Here is a 24,462-nt window from a genome sequence, read left to right as displayed (position 1 = left end):
GACATTGCTTATGCAATGAGTGTGGTAAGTCAGTTCATGCACTCAACGAGTGAGGATCATATGGATGCTGTTGTTCGAATTCTCATATACTTGAAGTCAGCTCGGGGTAAAGGGTTGATGTTCTCTAAGCATATAGCCAGCTGGACATTGAAGGCTATATTGATGTAGATTAGGCTGGTTCTAAATCGGATAAAAGATCCACTTCTGGATATGTCACTTTTGCTGGTGGAAATTTAGTCACTTGGCGTAGCAAGAAACAAAAAGTTGTTGCTAGATCAAGTGCCGAAGTTGAATTCAGAGGCATGTCCCATGGTGTTTGTGAAATGCTAAGAAATTTGTTGAGAGATTTGGGTTTCAAACCTAAGAAGTCCATGAGTTTACACTGTGATAACAAGTCAGCTATCTATACCTTTCACAATCCCGTTCAACATGATCGGACTAAACATGTTGAAGTGGATAGACATTTTATCAAGGAGAGACTAGAGGGAGGAAGTATTGACTTCCCATTTGTGAAAACTGAAGATCAATTGGCAGATATCTTGACAAAAGCTGTGTCAAGTAAAAGATTTCATTCATGCATTAACAAGTTGGGTATTCAAGATATTTATGCACCAACTTGAGGAAGAGTGTCAGCATTCATGAAGTTATCCCAACTACATTCACCTCTACTACTTTTACCTTTATGACTTCTCTATTATTTGTTGTTGTAATAGTTAGGATAGTTATTGTAACTCCTATCGTCTGAACTGTATTTGTAGACCTAAACATACTATAAATGTACCTAACTAGAGATGAATATACACAACTTATTAAAAAATAAAAACACCAACAACAATAACAACAAAATTGAACATAATTTAGTCATACATTAATTATATAAACAGATGGTGGCTCATGAGACTTGCGTTTGTTGATATGATATTACTAGAGATCATCAATGGGCCAGGCTGAGCTGGCCCCGCCTTAATTTTTTAGGCTTGTGTTGGGCCAGGCTGGGCTTTAACTTCTATTGTGATATTTCATGGCCAGGCCAAGTTGGGCTTTTTAAACATTTTTAAAGCTTTGCAATGCCCATGGTCCATAGGCATTGGGGCTTTATTAGGTTGCACTAAACTAAAAAAAAAAAAAAAAAAAACAACAACAACAATGGCGCCAAAAAGTTATTGTGAAATTTTAATTAAAACTCGCAAGCGCACGAATCATCGTTAGTATAGTATGCAAGTATGAGGTCGTTCCAATTGAGGATTGATAATCAATTTAAATCCTAACTCAATCAATCAAACTAAGAACATAACATCACATAAACAATCAAGATAAATAAAGTTAAAGAAATAATGTGAAAATTAAAGAAAGAAACAAACAAACAAAATATAAGTTGAAAAGCAAAGATGATAGAACATAGGATTTCGAAATCAACCACTAACAATCCTATTTATATTTCGATGCAATTTACAGATTCTTTTATTTCTAATTTAGATGATAATATACAAGTCCTTCTCAAGTACTCTAGACCATACTTTTTCTGAAGCGTATGATGCTCTCTCTCTCTCAGGTAAAGATCTTATACCCTAATTGTGCACTTTATCCTTCATTCTTTAAAAATCATTTTGATGTAATAATTAAAACGAAATCGCCATAGATTTTCTTTTTTATTATTTTAATCCCTTTTTTAATTAAAAAATAATAATAATAATAATAATAAATTAAATTAAATTAAATAAATAAAGCCGGTACGTGAACAAGCATCCTCTCATGTGAAGAGGAGAAGTAGCGATGCCAAGGAAGACAGAAGAGAGAACATGAGAGAAGATAAAAAATAAATAATAAAAAGCTAAATTTGTTGCGTTGGGTTTAATATAGCCATGTGTCATCACATAGTCAGAAGTTCAAATTCAAATTTGTTCACCACCAAAGTATTGTCTTATTGGTGGTGATACCACCACTCAATATAAAACTGTCACAGTTAATCATGATGTTTTATTAAAAAAATAAATTTTAAGTATTAAATTAATTTTACATGACGTGATAAGTTTTAATTCGGTGATGATATCACCACAAAATAAAAATAGTTCAAGGGTTGGTAAAAAACTTGAAAAGAAACCAAAAGGCCAATTAGTTTGGGTGAAAGATATTTCCTACTCAGCAAAGTGGGATGAATTAAAAATGGAAGACTCCCTCCAAGGTCAATACGTAAGCTAGGAGTTGAATACCATATAGTAGGTTGGCCAATAAATTAGGAGTTTCGAAACTTGGAACTCTTTAACCAACTACCAAGCTACCGAGATTTCTTTTTAAGAAGCTTTAGGAAAATGCTAAGATCATCAAACTGCAAAGAAAAAGCAAGCTCCATTCCTTAAACTATCTAAAACATGCAAAAAACTCATTATCTCAACGATATCATGGCCGCGAGATGAGCATTATATACCTTTCTGGATCTAACCAAATTGTACCTCTAAACTGTTGCAAGGACTGTTTACCTTGTTTGCACAAAAACAAAATAGAAAAGAGTCTTGCGGGTATTTATTCCTATTTACTTTACATGTCTACAAAGCAGACTGGAAATGCCTCTCCGCAAGTTCCTGCAACAGAGCGCATAACTTCAGTATTTATATCCAAGGCCAGGGTAAGCATATAGGTTAAATCAGACAAAACAAGTTAGAACACTACATCTTGGTATTATAGACTTATTTGTATGCATCACCTATTAAATGTTGGACAGTGGTCACTAGTCTTTAGATTTTCAAATTATGTAAGAACGTAGAATGCACAGAGCTTGAGACAGAAGAGTAATTTCGATTTTTTGTTCATGTGATATCCTCTTTTTTCAAATAATTTATAATTATTTGCATCTGCAGCATCTACACTAAGAGAGTAACCACACACACACACACACGTATATTTAGACACTGGCGTAGACTTATGTACATATGTACATACACACACTTATGTTCATACATAATGCAGTGAAAAAAAAAGTTTCAAATTACCTGCTTGGCAGAAGGAACTTTTGGTTCACCCCATTCCATGGCCTTCTTCTCAAGATATTCAAAATCACCCTTACCAGCCTGTGGAAGGTGCATTAACAATATGCATTAGCCATCTAAGCCATTCAGGACCAAGAGATCAAACAAGGTAGTTTAAGCTTGTTACCTCTATCTGGGCCCCAACCTCTGTATCAAAACTCTCATATCGTTTGCGAACAAGCTCAGCCAGAGAACCGTCCTTAATTGTTAAATTAGAAAAGAAGAGAATTAGTAATATTATAGTGATGGGGCAGTGGAAAATAATTTCCATAAGAGTGTAAAACACACACACACACACCACAGACACACACACACCACAGTACCTCAATAAGCTTGGCGACATTACGGAGTCCACGGGCCAGGGTATCCATTCCACTAATATGAGCAATGAACAAATCCTCGACATCTGTGCTTTCCCTCCGTCTAAAAGTTGTGGGATTAAAAAATATAAAAATAAAAAACATTATAAAAGGAAGCTAAACAGCCACCTTGAAACATAACATAATGTGACAAAAATAAAATGTTAACACAGGCACTGACAATTTTGCATCAAAGTTGAAGCCTCCTGGTGCCAATCCTCCCTGTCAAGGGGACAAAAGAAAGATGATACTGATTCAGCTCATGAAATTGTAAGGTTATTTTCCTCTTTGGCCAATATGAAATTGCATGTTACATCATAATTTTAAATCTTATAACTACAAAATGAATACACTAATCTCACACATACATTTTTTACCACAGTAAGCATAACTCGAGTCGCCTCTGCAATGTCTGTGAGAAATTCATCTGTATCCCATCCTGTGACAATAAAGACTCCATATTATTCACTGATGTACACACACACACACACACACACACACACACACACTTATGTACACATGTAGTTAGAAAAGTAAAGCTCGCAAATACCAATTTGAGGATCTCCAGTGTTTGCATCAATGTTTCCCAGTAAACCATTGAGTCTTGCAGTTTCAAGCTCATGATGACAGCTGCCCGGTACAAAAATAACAAGTTTGCATAAGGGTTCACATTTTCTTATGTGTTGGAACAATGACAAAGTGAAATGTAAAGTGCAATTTATTCTACGTGAGATCATGTGGTGAGATGAACGTGGGAGGTACCTGTGACCAGATAGAGTGGCATGGTTGCACTCAATGTTAAGTTTAAATTCTCCTGCAAAAAGAATTGAAATGACAAGGCTGAGGTTTTCTTCAAGTGACGACTAATAAACAGCAAATGTGATTCCAATGATATGAATACGATGTTAGTGGAGTCATATTGGAGGGAAATAGTGCATCGACTCCATGGTTTTAGAGAAAGTTCAGTATTCCCAAAAACACCATTAACAAATTACTACATGACATGTACTGTGAAGAGAGGAAAGAGGAAGAGAAGAAGAAGAAGAAGAAGAAAGAGGAAGATGATATGTAAAAAAGGTGTACAAAAAATTAAGCTTAAAATACGTGTTGTACATATGATACTTCAGAGCATCATTTCACCATATGCCAAGGTTAAATCTCAACCAGCAACTACATAGTGGTGGGAAAACAAAAATATAGAGGATACATATGAGGATTACCTATAAGGCCATATTTTCGCAGGAAATTTGCTGTTGTTGCAGCATCCCAGTCATACCTATAAAACCATACCACAGGTAAGGGATATGGATAGGTAAGCATATAGAAGTTACTCCATATCTCTAACTAATCAAGCAAGAAGCATACTGGTGTTTAGTAGGTTCTTGAGGCTTCGGTTCAATCAACAGTGTTCCTGAATAGCATAGCAGGAGAAGAAAACAAAACAGCAAAAATAGCTCCTTAAAGATTTAGGAATGAATGCTGATGAAATAAATTAATAGCATTGAGAAACCAATCACTAATGATAATTACAGTGAATGAAAGGAGCCAACATTTATACAACTATCTAGTATCATGACTGCATTAATATGAACATAAGTATATCTACCATTGAATCCAATTTTCTTCTTGTAAGCAACAGCAGCTTCAAGAAACCTTGCCTGTCAATAGACCACCAACAATATGCTCAGTAACCGGGACAGGATCATTATGGAGACAATGAACAAAGATGGTGTGTCAACTCACTAAATAAATACAGCCTAATTCTAGATATAATTTTGAAATATTTGCAAACAAGACACACCAGATGATCAAGCTCTCGTCCCATGTCGGTATTCAGGAGACTCTGGTAACCCTCACGGCCACCCCAAAACACATAATTTTCACCACCTAAATAATGCGTGACCTGAAGAACGTGTAGATGAGCAAGTGCATTTGAAAGAGGTGACAACAATATAGACTAAAATATGCAACAAATTACAGTCATTTGATATACATGCACCACCCACCTCAATAGCTTTTTTAACTTGAGCAGCAGCATATGCATATACACCTAGTTCAGGGCTGTAAAGCATTTTCAGAGTATTAGTGCATAGAATAATTCCATGGACAGAGTACATTCAATATGATAAGAAGACCACCTAGTGGCACCACCGTGCATGTAGCGAGGATGCATAAACAGCTGAGCTGTGCCCCACAAAGGTCGAATTTTGGTTCCCTGCAACCATATAATGAGGCGTTTAAATGAGGGAGATGGCTTCTTACACTGATCTGAACAATCGCTAGCCGTTGTGAGATGTCAAAAACCATGAATATGATCAACTAAGAATGTTGGTTTCGTTAATACGGGTTTCTTCATTATTCATATGACTTGGATGACAGATAATCAGAGATAATCTTGAGTATGATGGGCTTTGGAGGTTGACAATGTATCCTCCCTTCACAGAGTTAACAACCTAAAAGCCTGAGCTAAATTGCATGGAGACTATACATATGAAATACAGCAAACCTAAAAGCCATTTGGCCTACACAACAACACTCCAAGTCTCCAACCGGCATGTGAAAATTGTATTCAACTATTATGTGAATTTGCTCACAACATTATTTCCTGCTGTAATTGTACAAACTTACCTGAAGCTCCTTGGCAAGGGCCACCACCTCATCCAAGTTTTTATTAGATTCCTGCAACAACCAAAACTAGGTAAATCAACAATTTCCTGTTTATCTTGTTTGTATAAGCAATGCTATATCATCGATCATGCTTTCTTTTGCTAATGTATCAGTAAAAGTAACCTTAAGGAATGATTTACCTCCAAGGTTTTGCCATCCGGAGCAATATCCCTGTCATGGAAACACCACCTATCGACTCCAAGCTTATTTATGAACTCAAAGTTGGCTTTCACTGCATTGTAAGTTATGCATATATAAATATAATTCAATCACTCTGTCACATAAATAGAAACATAACAGAGGACGTTCTCACTTCTTCTCTTGGCCATAGCAACAGAGTTAGTTCCATCCTCCCAAGGCCAATTTTTTGTAGGCGCACCGAATGGGTCAGCTCCTGTTCCACGGAATGTGTGCCAAAATGCAACACTAAACCTCAACCAATCCTAACGTTGGCAAAAAAAATTCAGTTAACAACCATTAGCAGCTTGAAAACTCAAATAATATAAAAGGGTTACCAACCTTCATTTTCTTCCCCAGAATCTCCTCGTCTGCATTATACCATTTGTACGCAAGGGGGTTCTTGCTAGAGGGGCCCTGCAAGATAAAAAGTTATACAGATGAAAACAGTTCTGCTAAGAAAAATTTCTTAGAACAATGATGCATCGCAAACAACAAAACATTCAGAATTTCAGATGCAACCTTCGACTTGTGTGAATGTAAGTGTATTAGAACCATTTAAGGATATCATCTTCCAGTTGAAAAAAAAACACACACACACACACAAAATAAAACAATAAATAAATAAATCGATGCAATCATAAGGGAAATGGGTCATATAAGCCTCTTTACCTCATATTTAATTTTGGGAATTTCAGGGAAAAACTCCCCTTTCCATTCCCCAGAACCACTGCAATCACTCTCAAGATCTGCAGGGCACGTCTGCGGACCAGCAGTCTGCATTGAAAACAAACCATACGATAATTTTTTCAGGAAAAAAAACAAAGTTAGAATTACGTCTAAAAGAGATTCAAGAAGGTTATTTACCACTCCAAAGATAAAGAAGCTGACACAAACAAGCAGCAACAATATCCTCTCTGCCTTCATTTTCATCATCTAAAGCAAATACTCTGCAAAACATAACCAGAGACTAACCAATCAAACACAGTCGATCACCACCCATCAATTAATGAATTCACAGAGATTACATGAGCAATACCCAGACCCAGTCACATAGACAAACCATCTATTCAACTCACTGATACCCATCATCCAAAGCAGAAAAAGATTCAAACTTTAATTCATCAAAGCAAAAAAAGTTTCAAACTTTAAAGAACCCAAATTTCATACTACTCGTTTTTACTGAACATTTGTAAAAAAAAAAAAAAAAAAAACAGGGTTTCATCCGTATGATCGAAATTTATTTATACGCATAAAACAAAATCATCAAGCAGACAAAGATGAAAGGACACTTACAGAGAATAAGGTGGCGTCGTCTATCCTTCTGCGAAACAGTGATTAATTCTGACTGTGGTGAAGTGGGTCTTTTTATAGCCAGTTTCCCATATAACGTATAGAGTTATAGTTTAAATCATACTTCAGAATTTGATTTTGGATTAGATTACCACGGAGGATTGGTTACGTCTGATTCTCAAAAACAAGAGGATTGGTTGCATTTTACTATTTTGTCCATCTGGTTGCGGTAATTACCGTTCTGGAGATGGGCAAATATGTCACTTTGGATAGATTACTTTCCAAAGATTAATTATCCGGATGCTTATGACGGAGATCTGACTCAGCAATACATATTTTCGCTGACTATTTTTAGAAATCTACTACTATAAGATAGGCTCAGATTTGGTATCACCAAAATTTGAATAGGCCCCAAAAATCGTAGGTCAGTTGTCCCAAAACCCATGTCCCATTTTTCATCTTTCCTTTCACTTTCAGTACAAACCACTCTTTTCATCTCCTCGTCTCAATTCCAATCGCATCATTCAGTGCCAAAGCGTGGCCCTCGTGACTCTCTCAATCTCCGATTCCAGCCTAGACTATCTTTGTCAATGCAGAGACTTAATTTGTGTCATGTGAAAACTAAAGGGATGAAAATTTTTAATGCACATGCTTTGTGTTTTTGAATTCCCATTTCTAAGTTTCTGTTTCACTATTTCTGAGTATGGTCCTACGAGTTTTGCTTTAAAACTTGATAAAATTCCGAGTTTCGATATTGAGGCATTGAATTATTTGAATATCACATTGATTCCTTAAGGCATTAAATCTGTTCGTGTACTGTTTTTAATTTGCATTGGTTTTTTTTGTTGTTTTGAGATTGTGTAGGGAATCATACTTTAGTCTTGCTAATTGATTGCTGCATGGTTGCCTGACTTGGCTGCAAATGGACTGGAAAGCAAACATTGTGCTGCAATATGCTGTTGTTGGCTTGTTGAACCTGAAGAGAAGGAGTAAAGCTATTGGTCTGTTGCAATAAATTCAGTTGGCTGTGTTGGTGAATTTGTGATATAGAGCTTCAGTTCTTTACCTTTTTTGCTTTTTTCTATTAGGATTTCAGCCATTCAAACATTGTCATGTTATTTAATTTTGTGAGTTTGTCTTGCTGGCTTGACACTCTTTGGCTTTGCCATGAAAAGTTGAAAACTCTATCAAGTCCGAAACTTTCAAAATTTCCAGCTTCTTGAACTGATGAGCTGTTAAACTGGTGGTCCTCTTGAATTTGAATTTTCAATTCCTATTTGATCTTTCATGCCTTTTCCATAGTTGGAATGTGATTTTTAATAGATTATAACTTTGAGGAGGGAATTCAGGAAATGGTTAACTTTATGTTTGACTTGGTAAAAATTAAATTCTGGAGACAAAAAGATGTTTTGGGCCCGAAATGTTCCTATCTGGTCCTAGTTCAGTCCCTGTTGGGACAAACACTTGTTTTGGGCCAGACCCATAATTTTTGGTCCAGTCCTCGGCCTAAGGACAATCATGTTAGGTCCTGCCCGTGCCTTCCATAGAAGCTCAACCACAAGTACAGAGCTTATAACAATCTTTTTCTATGAATTGAAAAGCAAGCTTATTTCAAGTGAAGATATACCTAATGAATATAGAGCATATTCCTAATTGGAAAAGATTATGGGTGTTTTATTTTTATTTTTTCCCTTCAAGATAGAGAAGATTGTCTTTTTATTTATGCAATTTCTAGGTACAAGAAGAGAGTCACTATCATTGAAATTTTCTGAATTTTGAATAAGTTTTATTTGATGAGAAATAAGGGCCGACGAGGTTAAATATAAGGGTTATTATCACAAATGGTACCTGAACTTATCATCTATTTTATCGATGGTACCTGAACTTCAATTTTGATCACAATCAGTACCTGAACTTTTTTATTTCATTTTAAATGGTACCTAAGGCCACATTCGGTCACTATTCCAATCAAAAAAACCAAATCTAAAAAAATAAAAAACAAAAAAACAAGTTCAAGGCAAGTCTATTACCAAAAAATCATCACTATCTATGATTGCAACCCTTGAAATCATCACTATGATCACCTCCAATGCAGTTTTTAGTCGGAATAGTGATCGGAGGTGGCTCTAGGTACCATTTAAAATGAAATTGAAAAGTTCGGGTACTGGTTGTGATCAAAATTGAAGTTCAGGTACCATCGATAAGATTGAGGTATAGTTCAGGTACCATTTGTGATAATAACCCTAAATGTAATGTTAAGTTAGTAAACAAATGTCTTTATTTTATCAAGTGGCAGAATTAGGACAAGGGTTTTGGAGATGGTTGATCCACTTCCCATAAATGCGATTAATGACTTCACACGTTTAATAGTTTCTTTTATATTAACCAATCTTGAATAATAAAAATAGCATTTTAAGTAAAGGGAGGAGATCACTAAGAGTGTGTTTGGATGAGGGAAAATATGATGGAATTTAATTGAAAGTGAGGATTTCATAATTCCTACAAGCTAATTCCCTCGTTTGGCATTATCAAACTGAAAATTCTAAATTTCTCTGTGGAAAAAAACGAAGGAATTCATCATTTAAATTCCTCACTTCAATTTCCACCAAAATAGTTGTCATTTACGAATTCCCTTGCAGTATTCAATTTTCATTTCCAAAACAAAGTTTTTTTCTATTTTATTTTTTTATTTGTTTTAAACTTTCTTAATTTATTACACATTTCAAATCCTAAATGGTTACAACCAAACAACAGAAATTGCAATTAATGGAATTTTAGATTAATGGAGTTAAAGATTCCATGATTTATAAATTCCTATGGATTTCATAATTTTCTCATCCAAACGCACCGTAAGGCAATAACGTGTCTGCTCTAGGTAGGTGGCAAGTTTTTTACTTGGTCAAATGGAGTGCTCCTAGTGGTAGGGTGAAACTAAGTGTCACTGGATTTATATTCTAGTGGCAACATAGTGGGAAAGCTGTACAATTTATAATTATGCTTCTATGTAGTAGAGTTGTCTTTACAATATATCACCACAATTAGAAAGCGAATGGAGTAGCCAGTATAGCACTCTTTACTAGTTGGTGTTTGCTAGAATACGTTATTTTAGTTGAGACTCTTATTATTATTTCAGGATGTTCTCTTGATTTATATTGTAACATAGGGCTTAGGTACCATGTCCCCCCCTTGTATTCTGCGATTTCATTAATCAAAGTTTGAGGATAGCCGCACCAGCCCTTATTCCAAAAAAAAAAAAAAAAAAAAAGGGAGGAGATCACTGTCCCCATTGACCCTATGCTGATTATGTCATTGCTCCCATAGATCCATATTTGTGTCAACTTAATTGGGAAAGTTTCTATTGGGACCTCTTAATCTACTCACTAAACCTCCCTCAATTTTTAATTCAATGACATAGGTATCCTTATACAAAAAGACCGTTAAAGACAGCAAACTAATAAGGAAAATATTTTCTTCTCTGCAAAGATTTATAATAATGGAAACACATTTACAGTACTTTAATTATTCATTTCCATTTTAGTTCTCATTTCATATTTCTCATTTTCTTTGTTTATAAAAGCTTTTAAAAAGAAAAAATCAAGAGAAAATGCATTTAAAATTACTTGGAAAATTATATAAAAATAAAACTATGATACAAAGGTGTTTCTCTTGAGGATCATGAAACGGAGGATAGAGAGCCCTCATGTAAACTAACCAAATAAGTTTGTGAAGCGGCATATAAGATAAAAATAAATAATAAAAGAATAGCGTGAACAAATTTAATATTGCAACCTATCTAAATTTCAGCATGCAACCATAAACCATAAAAACTAAGCTTTGAAAATCCATAATTAAGCATGAAATAGTAGGCTTGAAAAACCCCTGATAAATTTATGTTAATTAGTTACACTATCTTTTTCAATAATTATCTCAGATTTTTTTTTAACAATGTCAAGTTTATTTTGTGGTAAATATATAATTATGGGAACACTAACTCATCTTCAATGCTCCCAAAAATTTTCTTTTATGAGTAAGGTTAAGTTAGGTATATGAAAGAGGTTTGCTTAGCAAATTTTACTTTTTAAAAAGCAAATAGAAGGTGTAAAGGGATGAGAGGTCAAATGAGCAAATATGGAGGTCCTAATAGAAAAACTCCTTAATTGGTCATAATCCGTTAAATTTAATATCAGTTTTTTTTTCGATAAAAAAAACTAACTAATTACTGAAGTAGTCCAACCTTTCCCTTTCTGTCGATCTATTTGTATTCTTCCTCTTCCCTCTACAAATACCTAACATCCATTTATTTTGTAAGTTCTATAAAAAGATCTTTTTGTTAAAAGAAAAGCATATTATGTGCCTTCGTCAAAGTGACTGACGAAGAGCGAATCAAGAAATTAGCAATTAGCAATTAGCAATCAATCAGCATCGATTACAGATTAATCAGCATTTAATGTTATCATTGTAATTGATATTTCCGTTGTAATTTTCTCCCTATATAAAGGGACTATAAAATCAAATGAGTAGACCAATTCCAATTCTCAATTTACTTTTACACGTTATCAGCACGCTCAGAGAAAATAGCCAAAATTCGAAGAAAAAAAAACACAAACCCTAGAAGAAGAAAAAAACTTTCTTCTTTTCTGCCGCTTCAGCCTTGCCGGGCATTGCACACCCAGCCTCTCACCTCTTGCTGCACATCCCGCTCCGCGCCTTGCAGCACAGCCTCCAGCCTTCGGCAGCCCAACAGCCTATCCCCACACAGCCGTGCCTAGTGCCCCACCCCCTCCCAACGCATCAGCCCGCAAGCCAGGCCACCTCCCAGCGCTGCATCATTGTGGCCTCCTACCTGCAGATCCCGCCTTGCAACAATCCCGCGCAACCCCAACCCCGTCTGCAGCAGCCCGTACATCCGACAGCAGCATTCCCGTGTCCTTCCCAGCCCTGGGCCCTCTGTCATGCGTCTCGCTCCCAGCCCACTCTCACCCAGCACACTAGGCCTCGCGCTGCAACACTGCCTAGTCTCCGCCCCAGCTCGATGCAGTAGCCTACCAGAAAGAAAAAAAAAACCAGAAGAGAAAAAAAAACAAATAAGAAGAAGAGAAAAAAAAATAGAAAAGGGGGACACGACCCATAAAAAAAAAGGGTGACCCGGCCCAAAAGAAAGAAAAAAAAAACAAAAACAGGCCCTGCGGCCCAGAAAGGAAAAAAAAAAGAAAAGGGAAAAGACAAAAAAAGAACAAGGCCCACTACTGAAAAGAGAGAGGAAGCAGCCCAGTTTTTCTCAAGCCCAAAAATATTGCTATGCACACCTGCATCAACACGCGCGTGTGCTAGCATCGTTTTGTTTTCTCGAAATCAAGTATGTTTTTATTTTTATTTTTTATTTTGACTGCCTTGTTTATATTCCATTTTTCATATATCTTATTATATATGTTTTATATAATTGTGGAATTTAGTGCACTTGGTTTGTGAATTTAATTTATGTTTTTTATTTTTTTAATAAAGGGCTGGTGTTGCTGCCCTCAAGCCTTGATTAATGAAACTGTCGAATACAAGGAGGGGATAATGAGCCTAAACCCCTAATTACAATAAGCATCTAGAGTATTTTCTGAAATAATATCAGAAATTTCTACAGGAAACTTGTATTTTAACAAGCACCAACTAGCAAAGAGTGCACAATTAACTACTCTATTTGCTTTAACATAGCAGTGACATAGCGGAAAGATAACTAGATATGTAACCCGATTACAACATAGCATAATTACCAGCTTTAGCACAACTTTCCTCCTATGTTGCCGCCGAAAAGTAAATCTGACGACACTTAGTCTCACCCTGCCACTAGGCGGCAGCGCCCATTTGACAAAGCAAACAACTCGCCGCCAACCTAGAGCAGTCAAGGCACGTAGAGTGCATACACAGGCACATAGCCCGATTAGTCCTACACAATAAATATAGGAATTTATTGGTTGCATAAAGCGCATCCAACCTAGAGAACATAAAAGTAAAAAAAAACTTCAGGAAAAAAAATAGCTTGGGTAGGACCCAAAAAATGGGCCCAAACCCTAAGGATATTCCAGTCACAGATTAGGGTCCAGCCCACTTCCGAACCTGCACGAGCCTTGAGTTGCTGAAACTGCAGGCCAACGATGCTGCTAGGCCACCATCTCCCCGCTAGCCGTCCCGTCACCGGCAGCAAGCCAGTCGCCGCCTACTGACCGTCTCTCTGTCCCTCGATCATCCCCACCACTCCAGTAAGAAAGGCCGCCCCTCCCAAGCACCCACGTCCCCAATGTTATTCCAAAACACCCAAACCATATCAGAACACGCCGATGCAGCCTGAGCATACCAGAAACCCACCGCTTCGCCATCCACTCAACATCCCTAGGTAACCTCTCCTCCCACCGTGTATACTTCGATCTTGGGATGATCGACTCTAACATCGCACGCCCGTCTCCTACCCGACGCTGCCCTTCCCCGGCAGGGCCTCCAAAAGATCTGGATAGCGAACTCAGCACCATACAGCCCTCACTTCGACTGGGCATACACCAGTACCAGCCACTGCCTGACACGATGTCCATTGTGGCCCGTCCGATGACGCCGCCGCTAGGGCTTGCCGTTGGACCGGGCATACACTTCTCAAGACGACCAGTCGCCGCCTAGGGTTTCTCTCTCTGTAGTTTTGGCTAGGAATTTATGTTTTATATGATTATCTTTAAGCATGATTTATAATTATGTTTACGCATGCTTTAAATATTTTATTGTTTATGTTTTTATTTATGAAATATTAAGCATGTTTTGCTAATTTTATTTATGCTTATATATTTATGCCCACGGATGCCTTTTTATTATGTTATTGTTTATATTTATTTTTGGGCATGCCATATATATTTTGTTATTTATGAAACTTTGAGCATGTTTTATTTCATTTATGCTTATATAATTTCTCTATGCATGCCTTTATATGCTATGTTTTATCCTTTATTACGTGTTATAGTTATTCCTTATTTAGAATGCTATACATATAAATTCCGTTTTGCCATAATAATGAAAATTCGTGTGCATTATACATACACACTTACCATGATAAAAACATTTTCACATAGCATCGAAAAATGTGACCATTACGAATCTTGGTCTTGAAATCTAATTCATATGTTTGGAAAATAATTCATGTGGATGTCTTTATGACTGCGTAATTTATATCTTCCCTCTTGTTTATGTAGATGGTTGATCCAACTCAACCTGAATTTGACATCTTGGACTTAGAAGGACTTGAGTACCACCGTTGGGTTTCCGATGTAGAAATTGCCTTTGTGGCAAAAGACTACACTGCCACCATCAAAACTCCCACTAAACCCAAAGACGACGGACCTTCTGACAAGGTGAAAGCAAATGCCTTAATGTTTCTGAGGCGATATATTAATCCTAGCCTACGCTGGGAATACCTTCAATTGAAGATACCCAAAGAACTGTGGGATGCCCTTAAGGGACGTTTCGGGAACATTCATGACACCTTGCTCCCAGAACTGACCATTCAGTGGAATGAAATCTGCTTACTTGACTACAAAAGGGTCAATGACTTCAATAAGGACATGTTGCGCCTAAAGACACGTCTAAATTTATGTGGAAATGAACTCACAGAAGATGATATGATCCAGAAGACTCTTTCTACTTTTCCTACTTCAGCACTTATACTAGCGAACCAGTATAGGCTAGAGTATGACAACAAAAGAATCACAACATTCAATAAGCTGATCAACCTACTACAAGTGGATGAGAGGCATAATGAGGTTCTTTTGAACAACAATGCCAGGCCTGTTGGGACAAAGAAAATTCTCGAGGCCAATTATGGCAAAGTGAAAGGTGGAAAGAACCCCAATGCAAAGGAGGTTGGACGTGCTGATCCCTACCCACGTGGCAAGGGACGTGGGGGTTGTGGAGGCCCTCCTAATGTATGGAGCAGAGATGGTGGTGCTGGCCCTAGTGGTCATGGAAACAAGGTGCAAAGGACACCTAAGAACCCTTCAGTCAAACAGGAAAGAGTTGGCAATGAACCATGCTATAGGTGAGGAGTCATTAGGCATTGGTACAAGAACTGCCAAGCAAGCAACAAAGTAGCAGCCAATTACAAGAGGTATAGGGAGTCTAAAGAACAAGACGCTCACTATATGGAAGAAGAAGGCCATGACCCAGATGTCAACCTCACAATTGCAGACTTTAATGGCAACAAGGAACTTGCTCAGTCAATGGATACTTCAAATTTTGACTAATTAGCTTTATTTATTTTATTTTCCAAAAATAGTTGTGAAGGCATAATGCCTCATTTTTAATTAGATTATTACTTGGTCTTAAAGTTTATTTCAATAATGGTTTGATGAATTAGATTTATGAATAAGACCTTGATTTGATTATCGTTGGCTTATTAATAAATTTCAGATTTTATTCTGAAGCATTGAATTTATTCGATTTTTATTTACTACACATATTCACATGGTTCGAAATAGCACTATAAAGATGTAAAGCAATACATCTAGAGAACAAATTATTAGAATGAAAAGATTATCATTCTACTAAAATAGACATACTCTAAAGAATATGAGATATATTTTCTAAATTAATTAACAATACCTCCCATTTATTTGTAGGAATGAATCGAGGAGAACTTGAGTACTTAGTTGATAGTGGGACTACCCACACCATATTAAGGAATAGGCAATTATTCATTGAATTAATAGCCTATAATTCCTCTGTGACTACGATGATTGGATCATCACAAGTAATAAAAGGGCGAGGAACTGCCAAATTTTTGCTGGCTAATGGCACAACATTTAAAATCACAGATGTTCTATATGCACCAAGAGCTAATCGAACCTTGTTAAGTTTCAAACATATTCGTGCCAATGGTTATCATGTAGAAACACACTGTGAGAATGGAATTGAATACCTTTATATTACCTCTAATGAATGTGGAAGGAACACATTTTAGAGAAACTAATGAGTCAATCTAGTGGACTGTACCTCACTACTATTCAGATAATTGAATCATATGTTGTCACCAATAATGAAATGTGGGACACTGACTCGTACAAGCTTTGGCATGACCGCCTAGGGCACCCCAGTCTTGACATGATGATCTGAATTTTAAAGAACTCTTTTGAGTGAAAAATAAAATGGGAGAAAAATCCGCCACACTGTAAGGTGTCGGTCCTAGTACTGCTCAAATGTAGCCATTGCCTTCTAAAGTACTAGAAGCACTACCTCCCTCCCATTATGCCTCATTGACTATTTCAAAGGCACATCACTCGTTTTGCAAAGCCTGCTCTTTAGCAAAAACAGGATCGAGACCTTCCTATGCTAAAGATACAAAACAAAACATTTCATTCTTACAAAGGATACAAGGAGATATATGTGGACCTATCTATCCAGAATGCGGACCATTCAAGTACTTTGTGGTTCTGGTGTATGCTTCGACACGCTGGTCACATGTTGCTTTATTGTCCACAAGAAATGCTGCATTTGCAAAACTCCTAGCACAGATTATACGTTTAAGGGCTCACCACCCTGATCAGCCTATCAAGTCTATAAGGCTTGACAATGCTGGAGAGTTTACATCAAAAGCATTTGATGAATATTGCATGTCTATTGGGATCGATGTAGAGCATCATGTACCCTATGTGCATACACAAAATGGTATTGCAGAAGCCACCATCAAAAGGCTACAGATGGTGGCTAGGGCACTGGTTATGTGTACCAACCTACCTATTTCTGCATGGGGTTATGCAATATTGCACGCAGCTTTACTTATTCGTTTCATACCCACTGCTAGCCAACCATTTTCTACGTACCAGTTGGTAACTGGATATGAGCCTGACATTTCACACTTACACGTATTTGGTTGCGCAGTATATGTGTCTATTGCCCCCCCCCTCCCTGAGCGCACAAAAATGGGTCCTCAGAGATGATTAAGTATTTATGTTGGATACGAATCTCCAACGATTATTCGCTATTTAGAACCCTTGACAGGCGATCTCTTTACCACTAGATTTGTGGATTGTCACTTTGATGAGACATTCTTCTCGTCGTTAGGGGGAGACATGAAAAAGGATTTTCCAAGGGAACGACATGAATTGTCGTGGTTTGTCCCCACTCTGTCTCATTTTGATCCCCGCACTTCACAATGTGAAAGTGAAGTGAAAAGAATAACCGATCTTCAAAACGTAGAAGATTTGATGCCTGATACGTTTATTGATATCGCAAAAGTGACGAGATCACATATACCAGCTGCAAATGTGCCTGCAAGGTTAGAAGTCCCCAATCATGGGCACGGTGCCACAGATAGAGGCACTGCAACCACACTTAGTGGAGGTGTGGTTGAGGTCGTGGCTCCCCAAAGGAAGAAGGGGAGGCCACTTGGTTCAATTGACACTCACCCAAGGAAGAAGAGGGCGAGTAACGCACAAACCAATCCATTAATCATCAATATAAAGAATCCTTCTCATGAGATTGTCTCTGATTATAGTTATGTCCATGAATCAATACTGGAGAATGCTCCAATGTTTGAAATGATTCCAGAGAACAATAAAATCTCAATGGATTATGAGAGGGCATATGAGTTGATGGAAAGATCTTCCATACACTTTGATGATGTATTTGCATAAATTGTTGCTCAAGAAATCATTGTGCACAATGATATCGAACCACGTTCTGTTGCAGAATGTCAACAAAGAGCAGATTGGCCTAAATGGAAAGAAGCAATCTAGACAGAACTAGATTCTCTGGCAAAGAGACAGGTATTTGGTCCAATAGTGCTAACCCCACCAAGTGTAAAACCTGTAGGACATAAATGAGTATTTGTCAGAAAGCGTAATGAGAAGAATGAAGTCCTGAGATACAAGGCTCACCTTGTGTCGCAAGGTTTCTCATAACGCCCTGGAATTGACTACAAGGAGACATACTCTCTCGTAATGGACGTTATAATGTTCCGCTACTTAGTTAGCTTGATAGTTTCCGAAGGACTGGAAATGCAGCTCATGGATGTGGTTACTGCATATCTCTATGGGGATCTAGATTCAAAGATATATATGAAAGTTCCTGATGGCCTTACATTACCAAAGTCAAGTGACTCTAAACCACAGAGTGCGTTTGCAATTAGGTTGAAACACTCACTTTACGGATTGAAACAATCCGGGCAGATGTGGTATACCTGTCCAAGTGACTACTTGATTGGGATGAGATATAAGAACGATGAATTATGCCCCTGCTTATTCATAAAGAAAACAAGTTCCGGATTTGCAATTATAGCTGTATATATCGATGATATGAACATAATAGGTACTCTTGATGAAATAAGAGAAACCGCGAGCTACTTGAAATCCTAATTTGAGATGAAAGATCTTGGGAAAACTCGATTCTATGTAGGCCTTGAACTAGAACACCGAGTTTGTAGAATACTAATCTACCAGTCTGAGTATGTCCAAAAGATGCTTAGGCGATTTAACATGGACAAAACGCATCCTGCTAGCACTCCCATGATCGGTCGAAGTTCGGATGCAAAGAAAGATCCATTTTGTCCAAAGGAAGATGATAAAGAGGTGTTGGGAGCTGAAATTCCCTATCTAAGTGCAATAGGCGCATTATTGCACTTAGCCCAATGTACTTCCCAGACATTGCATTCTCAGTGAACTTGTTAGCTAGATTTAGCTCAACGCTAACGTAATTAACGTCACTGGAATGGTATCAAGAACATTTTCCGATACCTAAAATGAACCATTGACTTGGGATTATTCTTTCCCTACAGAGAGACAAGAGGGACCGCAGATGGAACTGCAATTCCTAAAGGAAATGTTGATGGCAAAAGTGCCGCTCACTACACCGAAACGCCAAATGATGTTTTGGTTGGTTTTGCTAATGCTGGGTGCCTCTCTAACCCACATAAATGTCGTTCCCAAACTGGTTATGTATTTACCATCGGGAACACGACGATATCTTGGAGCTCAACCAAGCAAACCCTTGTGGCTATCTCCTCGAACCGTTCAGAGATCATTGCTCTACATGAGGCGGTTCGTGAGTGTATATGGTTAAGAGCTATCATTACACATTTTCGAGGGACTACTGGTTTGAGTTCTACCACTGAAGAGCCTACTTGCATTTATGAAGATAATGCAGCTTGCATCGAACAGATGTAGCTAGGATATATCAAGGGTGATAATACAAAACACATATCGCCAAATTTTTCTACAATCAGCAACAATAGGCCCTCCTCAAGATTCAAGTGAATCAAGTAAGGTCTGAGGAGAATGTGACAGATTTGTTCACCAAATCATTGCCTAAGGCAATTTTTGAGAAACATGTGAAAATCATAGGAATGCTAAGACTTTCTAAGCTCCCTTGATTAATGTAAGGATCAAGGGAAGGTGTAGACGTTAGGGGAGTCTAACACACACATGTCATCCTCAAATGTAATGGGTGCGTTGTGCTCTTTTCCTTCGACTAAGGTGTATTTTTTGTCCCATAGGGTTTTTATTGTTACTTGGCAAGGTTTTTAGTGAGACAACAACTCATACACCATTTCATCTTTGACTTGGCACAAGGGGGAGTGTTAAAGGAAAAGCATATTATGTGCCTTCGTCAAAGTAACTGACGAAGAGGAAACCAAGGAATTAGCGATTACCAATCAATCAACATCGATTACAGATTAATCAGCATTTAATGTCATCATTGTAATTGATATTTCCATTGTAATTCTCTCCCTATATAAAGGGACTATGACATGAAATCAGTAGACCAATTCCAATTCTCAATTTACTTTTACACTTTTCTTTTAATCTGATTGCAAACCAATTTTTACTCATCTTCGCTTTGGAATTAAATTCTCTACTATAATATTAGATGCTAGGATATACTAGACTTTTTACATCAGTACTCCACATCAGCACAATATTATTTGATGAATGAAAATAAGGAAGACACAAAAACCAATTTTCTTGTTGTTACAACAACTCTTTCTATCCCTTTCTTTGTAAAACCAATCCAAAAAGATAAAAGGCATGACAATGCTGATGATATGTCGAGCATGACAAATTTTATTGAATAGCCATTTGAGAAAAGACACAAAAGAGCATTGAAGGATTTGGAGAAAACGAAGCTAGTTTGTAACTGAATTAGTCAAAAATCCTATATCAGCACTACTTGAATTGAATTGAATTCTCTATTTTCTTCTTCCATTTTTATAGACCATTCTTTCTTTTTAAGTGTTGTTTTTCTTGCACCATCAATTGAAAAAAGAAAGAGATCTCACCTAAAATTAGTTTGTATTTTGGTCGGTCTCGGGATGCCGTCACCTAGAAAATCATGGGGTTGAGCACCTTTCATCCCGATACACACTACAAAAAAGAATTCAAATGGCCACAGCGCAACGCCGTCGCGGAAAGTCAAATTGCCGTCGCAAAAGACCAATGGCGACGGCTAGGCGACGACAATTTTGCCGTTGTCGTTGAGGGCGTCGCCATTGCTATTTGTGACGGCAATTACGCCGTAGCTTCAAGTTTGACGATGGCAACTATGCCATCGCAAAGGTCAATAGCGACGCCACCTACCGCAACAGAATTTTTGCGACGGAAACAATGCCGTCGCAAAATATGAATTATTAATAAAAAAATAAAAATAAAAATAAAAATAAAAACTTTTCTTTTTTAACAAAACGCATACAATTGACATTCTGTTCAATTACTTAATTATGCAAACAAGATAATCTATAAGTACAGAGCCAACAAAGTCTCAAACGATAATTAAATTTGAAATACAAAGCTTGGATAGATAATATTTGAGGTATAATTATACAGATACAAAAATGCACTAATATTTAAACCTAAGCTAAAACTAGGCAGCTTGCCCATGCGATGCTGCCAGTTTCTGTTTGATTTTCTTAAATTTTATACATAATCTAAATTTACTAAAATTTCATATCACTCTGGTCTTTATGCCGAAAGAACTTTCGGGATGGTTGATTTCCAGGATATCTTTTCCCTGAGAAAGTTGAAAAATGTAAATCAGATAACAAATTCAACCATATTAATTGTAAATTAGAACTCAACTGAGCTACAATAACAACTTTCCAGATAAAGCAAGATCACGCATTCACTCACAAACATAAAGAAAAAGTAGAGAGTTCATACCAGAAGTGAAGCAAATGATCACAGCACCATCAGCTGCCCAACAGTAATCAAATGATGTTTCCTAATTGTTTCAGTTGCTAACACTAGCCAAACAAACAATGCAGAGTACTATAGCTTGAAGGCCAAAAGCAATAGCAATGCCTTGCGTAAGACACCTAAAATAATGTGATTTTCTGAACAAAAAGATGGTCAAACTAGAAGGAAATTGAGAGTACTACAGTATATGCTCTACGTACAGAACACAAAAGCAGTATAAGTCCAAGTTACATAATATCAGCTGGCATTATGAACATTAAGCTTCACTTTGTAGGAACCGGTAAATAAGAATTCATATGATTCTAAAGCCCTTGGGCATACAATTTACTGTTAACTGTGGCTCCACCATAGAAAATAGTTATCATTAAAAACAGAAGGACACAATTTTTTAAAAGAAAAAACTATTACCTAAAAACTGCACAAGGTATATCTCTGTTATCCGGTTTGCTAGGTTGCCCACCAAAAACTGTTTTCTGTAGGGAACATAAAGTAAACAAATTAATAGCTTGAAGCCATCTCCTTGTTAGGAACCTAATGTTCAAGGAAAAACAATTACACAGCATACGTTAATGCAAACATTACAAAGAAAAATACATACTGCAAAGCATGTTCCCTCCATTAGAGCAACAGGGGTAAGGTTAGCCCGGTTTGTGACATCACCAACAGCCCAAAGTTGAAAGGAAACATTGATAACTACTTAGTTTAGTTTGATTGGGTTGTAGAGAAGAACAATATTCTGATAAGTAGGTATTTAGATTGAAGGTTGGCCACCTTAGTGACTTACTAATCAATTTAGGCAGTTCATTAAGAAAAAAAGCACAGATAGATTCAATCATGTTCAACTATAAGTCATTAAGTTGAGCATAATTGTATCAATCATAAGAGGCTGACCTTTGAGTGCAAAGTTTATCCAAATTGAGTCCATTTTGTTTGCTTAGAACTACACAGGGATGGTCAGAGTTGAAATGCCTGCAAATATTCTGTAGTTTATTGAAATACCACAACAATTGACTTTGTCCCCAAACATTGTATACTTCTCAAATTAAATAAATGTTCCCAACCTGCTTCTCTGAGCTTTTTAACCTCTGTAAGCATCCAGCAATTCAACTATATCAGAGATTCCTGGCTGAATTTTTTTGCTTTGGTGCTCCTTCTTGGACACATGGATATTATTATTCAGCTGTCAAAGAAGCCAAGGAAAGTAAAATAAGATGAAGTGGAGATCAACAATAAGACAATATATCAAAGCTGAGAAGCGATGGTTTCAGGTGCTATATGAAAAAAAGACACAAATATGAGCTCTGCACAGTCAACTCAAAAAAGACTCAAACATATGAAAAAATACTGTGAATGAGAAATTGAAAATGAAATATACTTGTTGCTGTTGCAAATAATTTTTCCATTGTGTACCTTCCAATCACTCTGAGGTCCAATTGGTTTCCTTCTGGCGGTGCAATAAGATATCCGACTTCAAGACATGGCAAAGGAAATTGTGCAAGAGGTTACCATCATAAATAAAATAAAATAAATTAAAATAACCATTAGTATCCACAATTACCTGGAGTCACTTCATGCAGCACAGGAATAGATAGAAACGTAGGAGGACTAAACTGAGGTTGACCAATATGAGTATCCAAGTGTCGAACTTTTTCATATCTGTAAAGAAAAAGTTGGAAAATTGAGAGATGGAGATGTTGTAAGATTACTGCTTACAAATTATGTATTTATAGCAGATGCTATAAGTATATTCTTAGTGAAACAACATATAAGTAAGAATATATTACAGCACCTACATGGCTATATCTGCCTAATGATTAGGCCGGCCCTAATGCAATAGATAAAGCATAATATATATATATTTTTTTGTAGCTCATGATCAACAATAATAAAAAAAAAATGTAAAAGTTATCTTAGGAGGTGAATTGCATACCAAAACTTTGAAATACTGATTGATGATTAGAAATGATAGCTTCTTTCCAGTACAAAACAAAATTGAAAGTAATGTCCATGTTCTTTAACCAATCTTCCTTCATTATATTATTTTAGAATATAGTTTGGTAGTTGCTCTATTTTAATGAAATATATCTGCATATTTGGGAAGTGTCAAAGCCACCATTAAGAGCATAAGCCACTTAATATTTTGACTCCCAAAACTTGCTCTATTTTAACGAAATATATCTGCACACTTTGAGTTTTGACGTACACCTCCACTTCCCAAAAAATAATATCTTCAAATAGAGCATATTGGTAGAGAGACCAGCAACTTACACTGACAAAACAGCAGTTTCAAGAGCATAAGCATCTCTGAATGTCACATCTGCAGCACATGTAAATTCTCACCAGATCTGTTTCCAATTATTAAAGCATTCTTCAAATCAGATACGCAATCGTTAACAAAATCCAATGCGCTTAAACTAAATTAAACCGATAATGCAGGCTTCAGAACTCCAGATACTTCCAACAACAACAATAAAAGAAGAAAGTAAGACTATGAATTTTCAAAAGGCCAAAGACTATAACTTTAGCTGAAAATCTAATCAAAAAAATCAACTCGATAACAATTAAACTTACCTAAACATCTCAAGGTTAAAATTAATCATTTCATTAATGGCATGCATGAAGATTGATTTAAACTCACAGTGCTCTATATATCACCGTATACAATAAGATGGAAGAGACAATTCGCCTTAAAAAAATTAAAAAAAATAAACATTGGTTTCAACATAAAAGGGATCA

At 36.8% G+C, this 24,462-nt stretch overlaps 1 protein-coding gene and 1 long non-coding RNA gene across 4 annotated transcripts; both read right to left on the bottom strand.

Annotated features, from left to right (window-relative positions):
* Positions 1-2,370: 2,370 nt before the first annotated feature.
* On the bottom strand, positions 2,371-7,674 carry LOC112200815 (xylose isomerase). Of its 3 annotated transcripts, none has more exons than XM_024341825.2 (21): positions 7,523-7,674; positions 7,094-7,176; positions 6,899-7,003; positions 6,569-6,643; positions 6,363-6,492; positions 6,190-6,281; positions 6,011-6,061; positions 5,521-5,597; positions 5,389-5,443; positions 5,184-5,285; positions 4,989-5,040; positions 4,748-4,793; positions 4,603-4,658; positions 4,145-4,196; positions 3,933-4,012; positions 3,751-3,821; positions 3,564-3,604; positions 3,347-3,446; positions 3,151-3,222; positions 2,988-3,065; positions 2,371-2,579 (listed from the first exon to the last, which is right to left on the bottom strand). In XM_024341825.2, exons 2-21 carry the CDS (start codon positions 7,160-7,162, stop codon positions 2,544-2,546), a joined length of 1,440 nt encoding a protein of 479 aa, XP_024197593.1. In that variant the 5' UTR covers positions 7,163-7,176; positions 7,523-7,674; the 3' UTR covers positions 2,371-2,543. The 3 variants fall into 3 exon arrangements, with proteins under 3 accessions (XP_024197593.1, XP_040375240.1, XP_040375239.1); XM_040519306.1 differs by lacking the exon at positions 7,523-7,674 and adding an exon at positions 7,255-7,394; XM_040519305.1 differs by lacking the exon at positions 7,523-7,674 and adding an exon at positions 7,266-7,394.
* Positions 7,675-21,376: 13,702 nt separating this feature from the next.
* Positions 21,377-23,382, bottom strand: LOC112196464. The gene is made up of 5 exons (XR_002935214.2): positions 23,285-23,382; positions 23,137-23,194; positions 22,788-22,906; positions 21,691-21,751; positions 21,377-21,541 (listed from the first exon to the last, which is right to left on the bottom strand). It is a non-coding gene; the product is annotated as an uncharacterized LOC112196464 (long non-coding RNA).
* Between the last annotated feature and the right edge of the window lie 1,080 nt (positions 23,383-24,462).

The sequence above is a fragment of the Rosa chinensis genome, chromosome 4 (assembly GCF_002994745.2).
Source record: "Rosa chinensis cultivar Old Blush chromosome 4, RchiOBHm-V2, whole genome shotgun sequence".
Taxonomy (NCBI): Eukaryota; Viridiplantae; Streptophyta; class Magnoliopsida; order Rosales; family Rosaceae; genus Rosa; species Rosa chinensis.
Note: the sequence above shows the minus strand (reverse complement) of the source record. Positions and strands in the feature narration are given on the sequence as shown.

Excerpts from the sequence above, each read along its gene's own strand:
- LOC112200815 (XM_024341825.2), bottom strand. The coding sequence starts at position 7,162 with ATGATGAAAATGAAGGCAGAGAGGATATTGTTGCTGCTTGTTTGTGTC. Across the intron at positions 5,041-5,183 it reads GACGAGAGCTTGATCATCTG|GCAAGGTTTCTTGAAGCTGC; the intron begins GTGTGTCTTGTT and ends GTCTATTGACAG. Across the intron at positions 4,197-4,602 it reads GCGAAAATATGGCCTTATAG|GAGAATTTAAACTTAACATT; the intron begins GTAATCCTCATA and ends TTCTTTTTGCAG.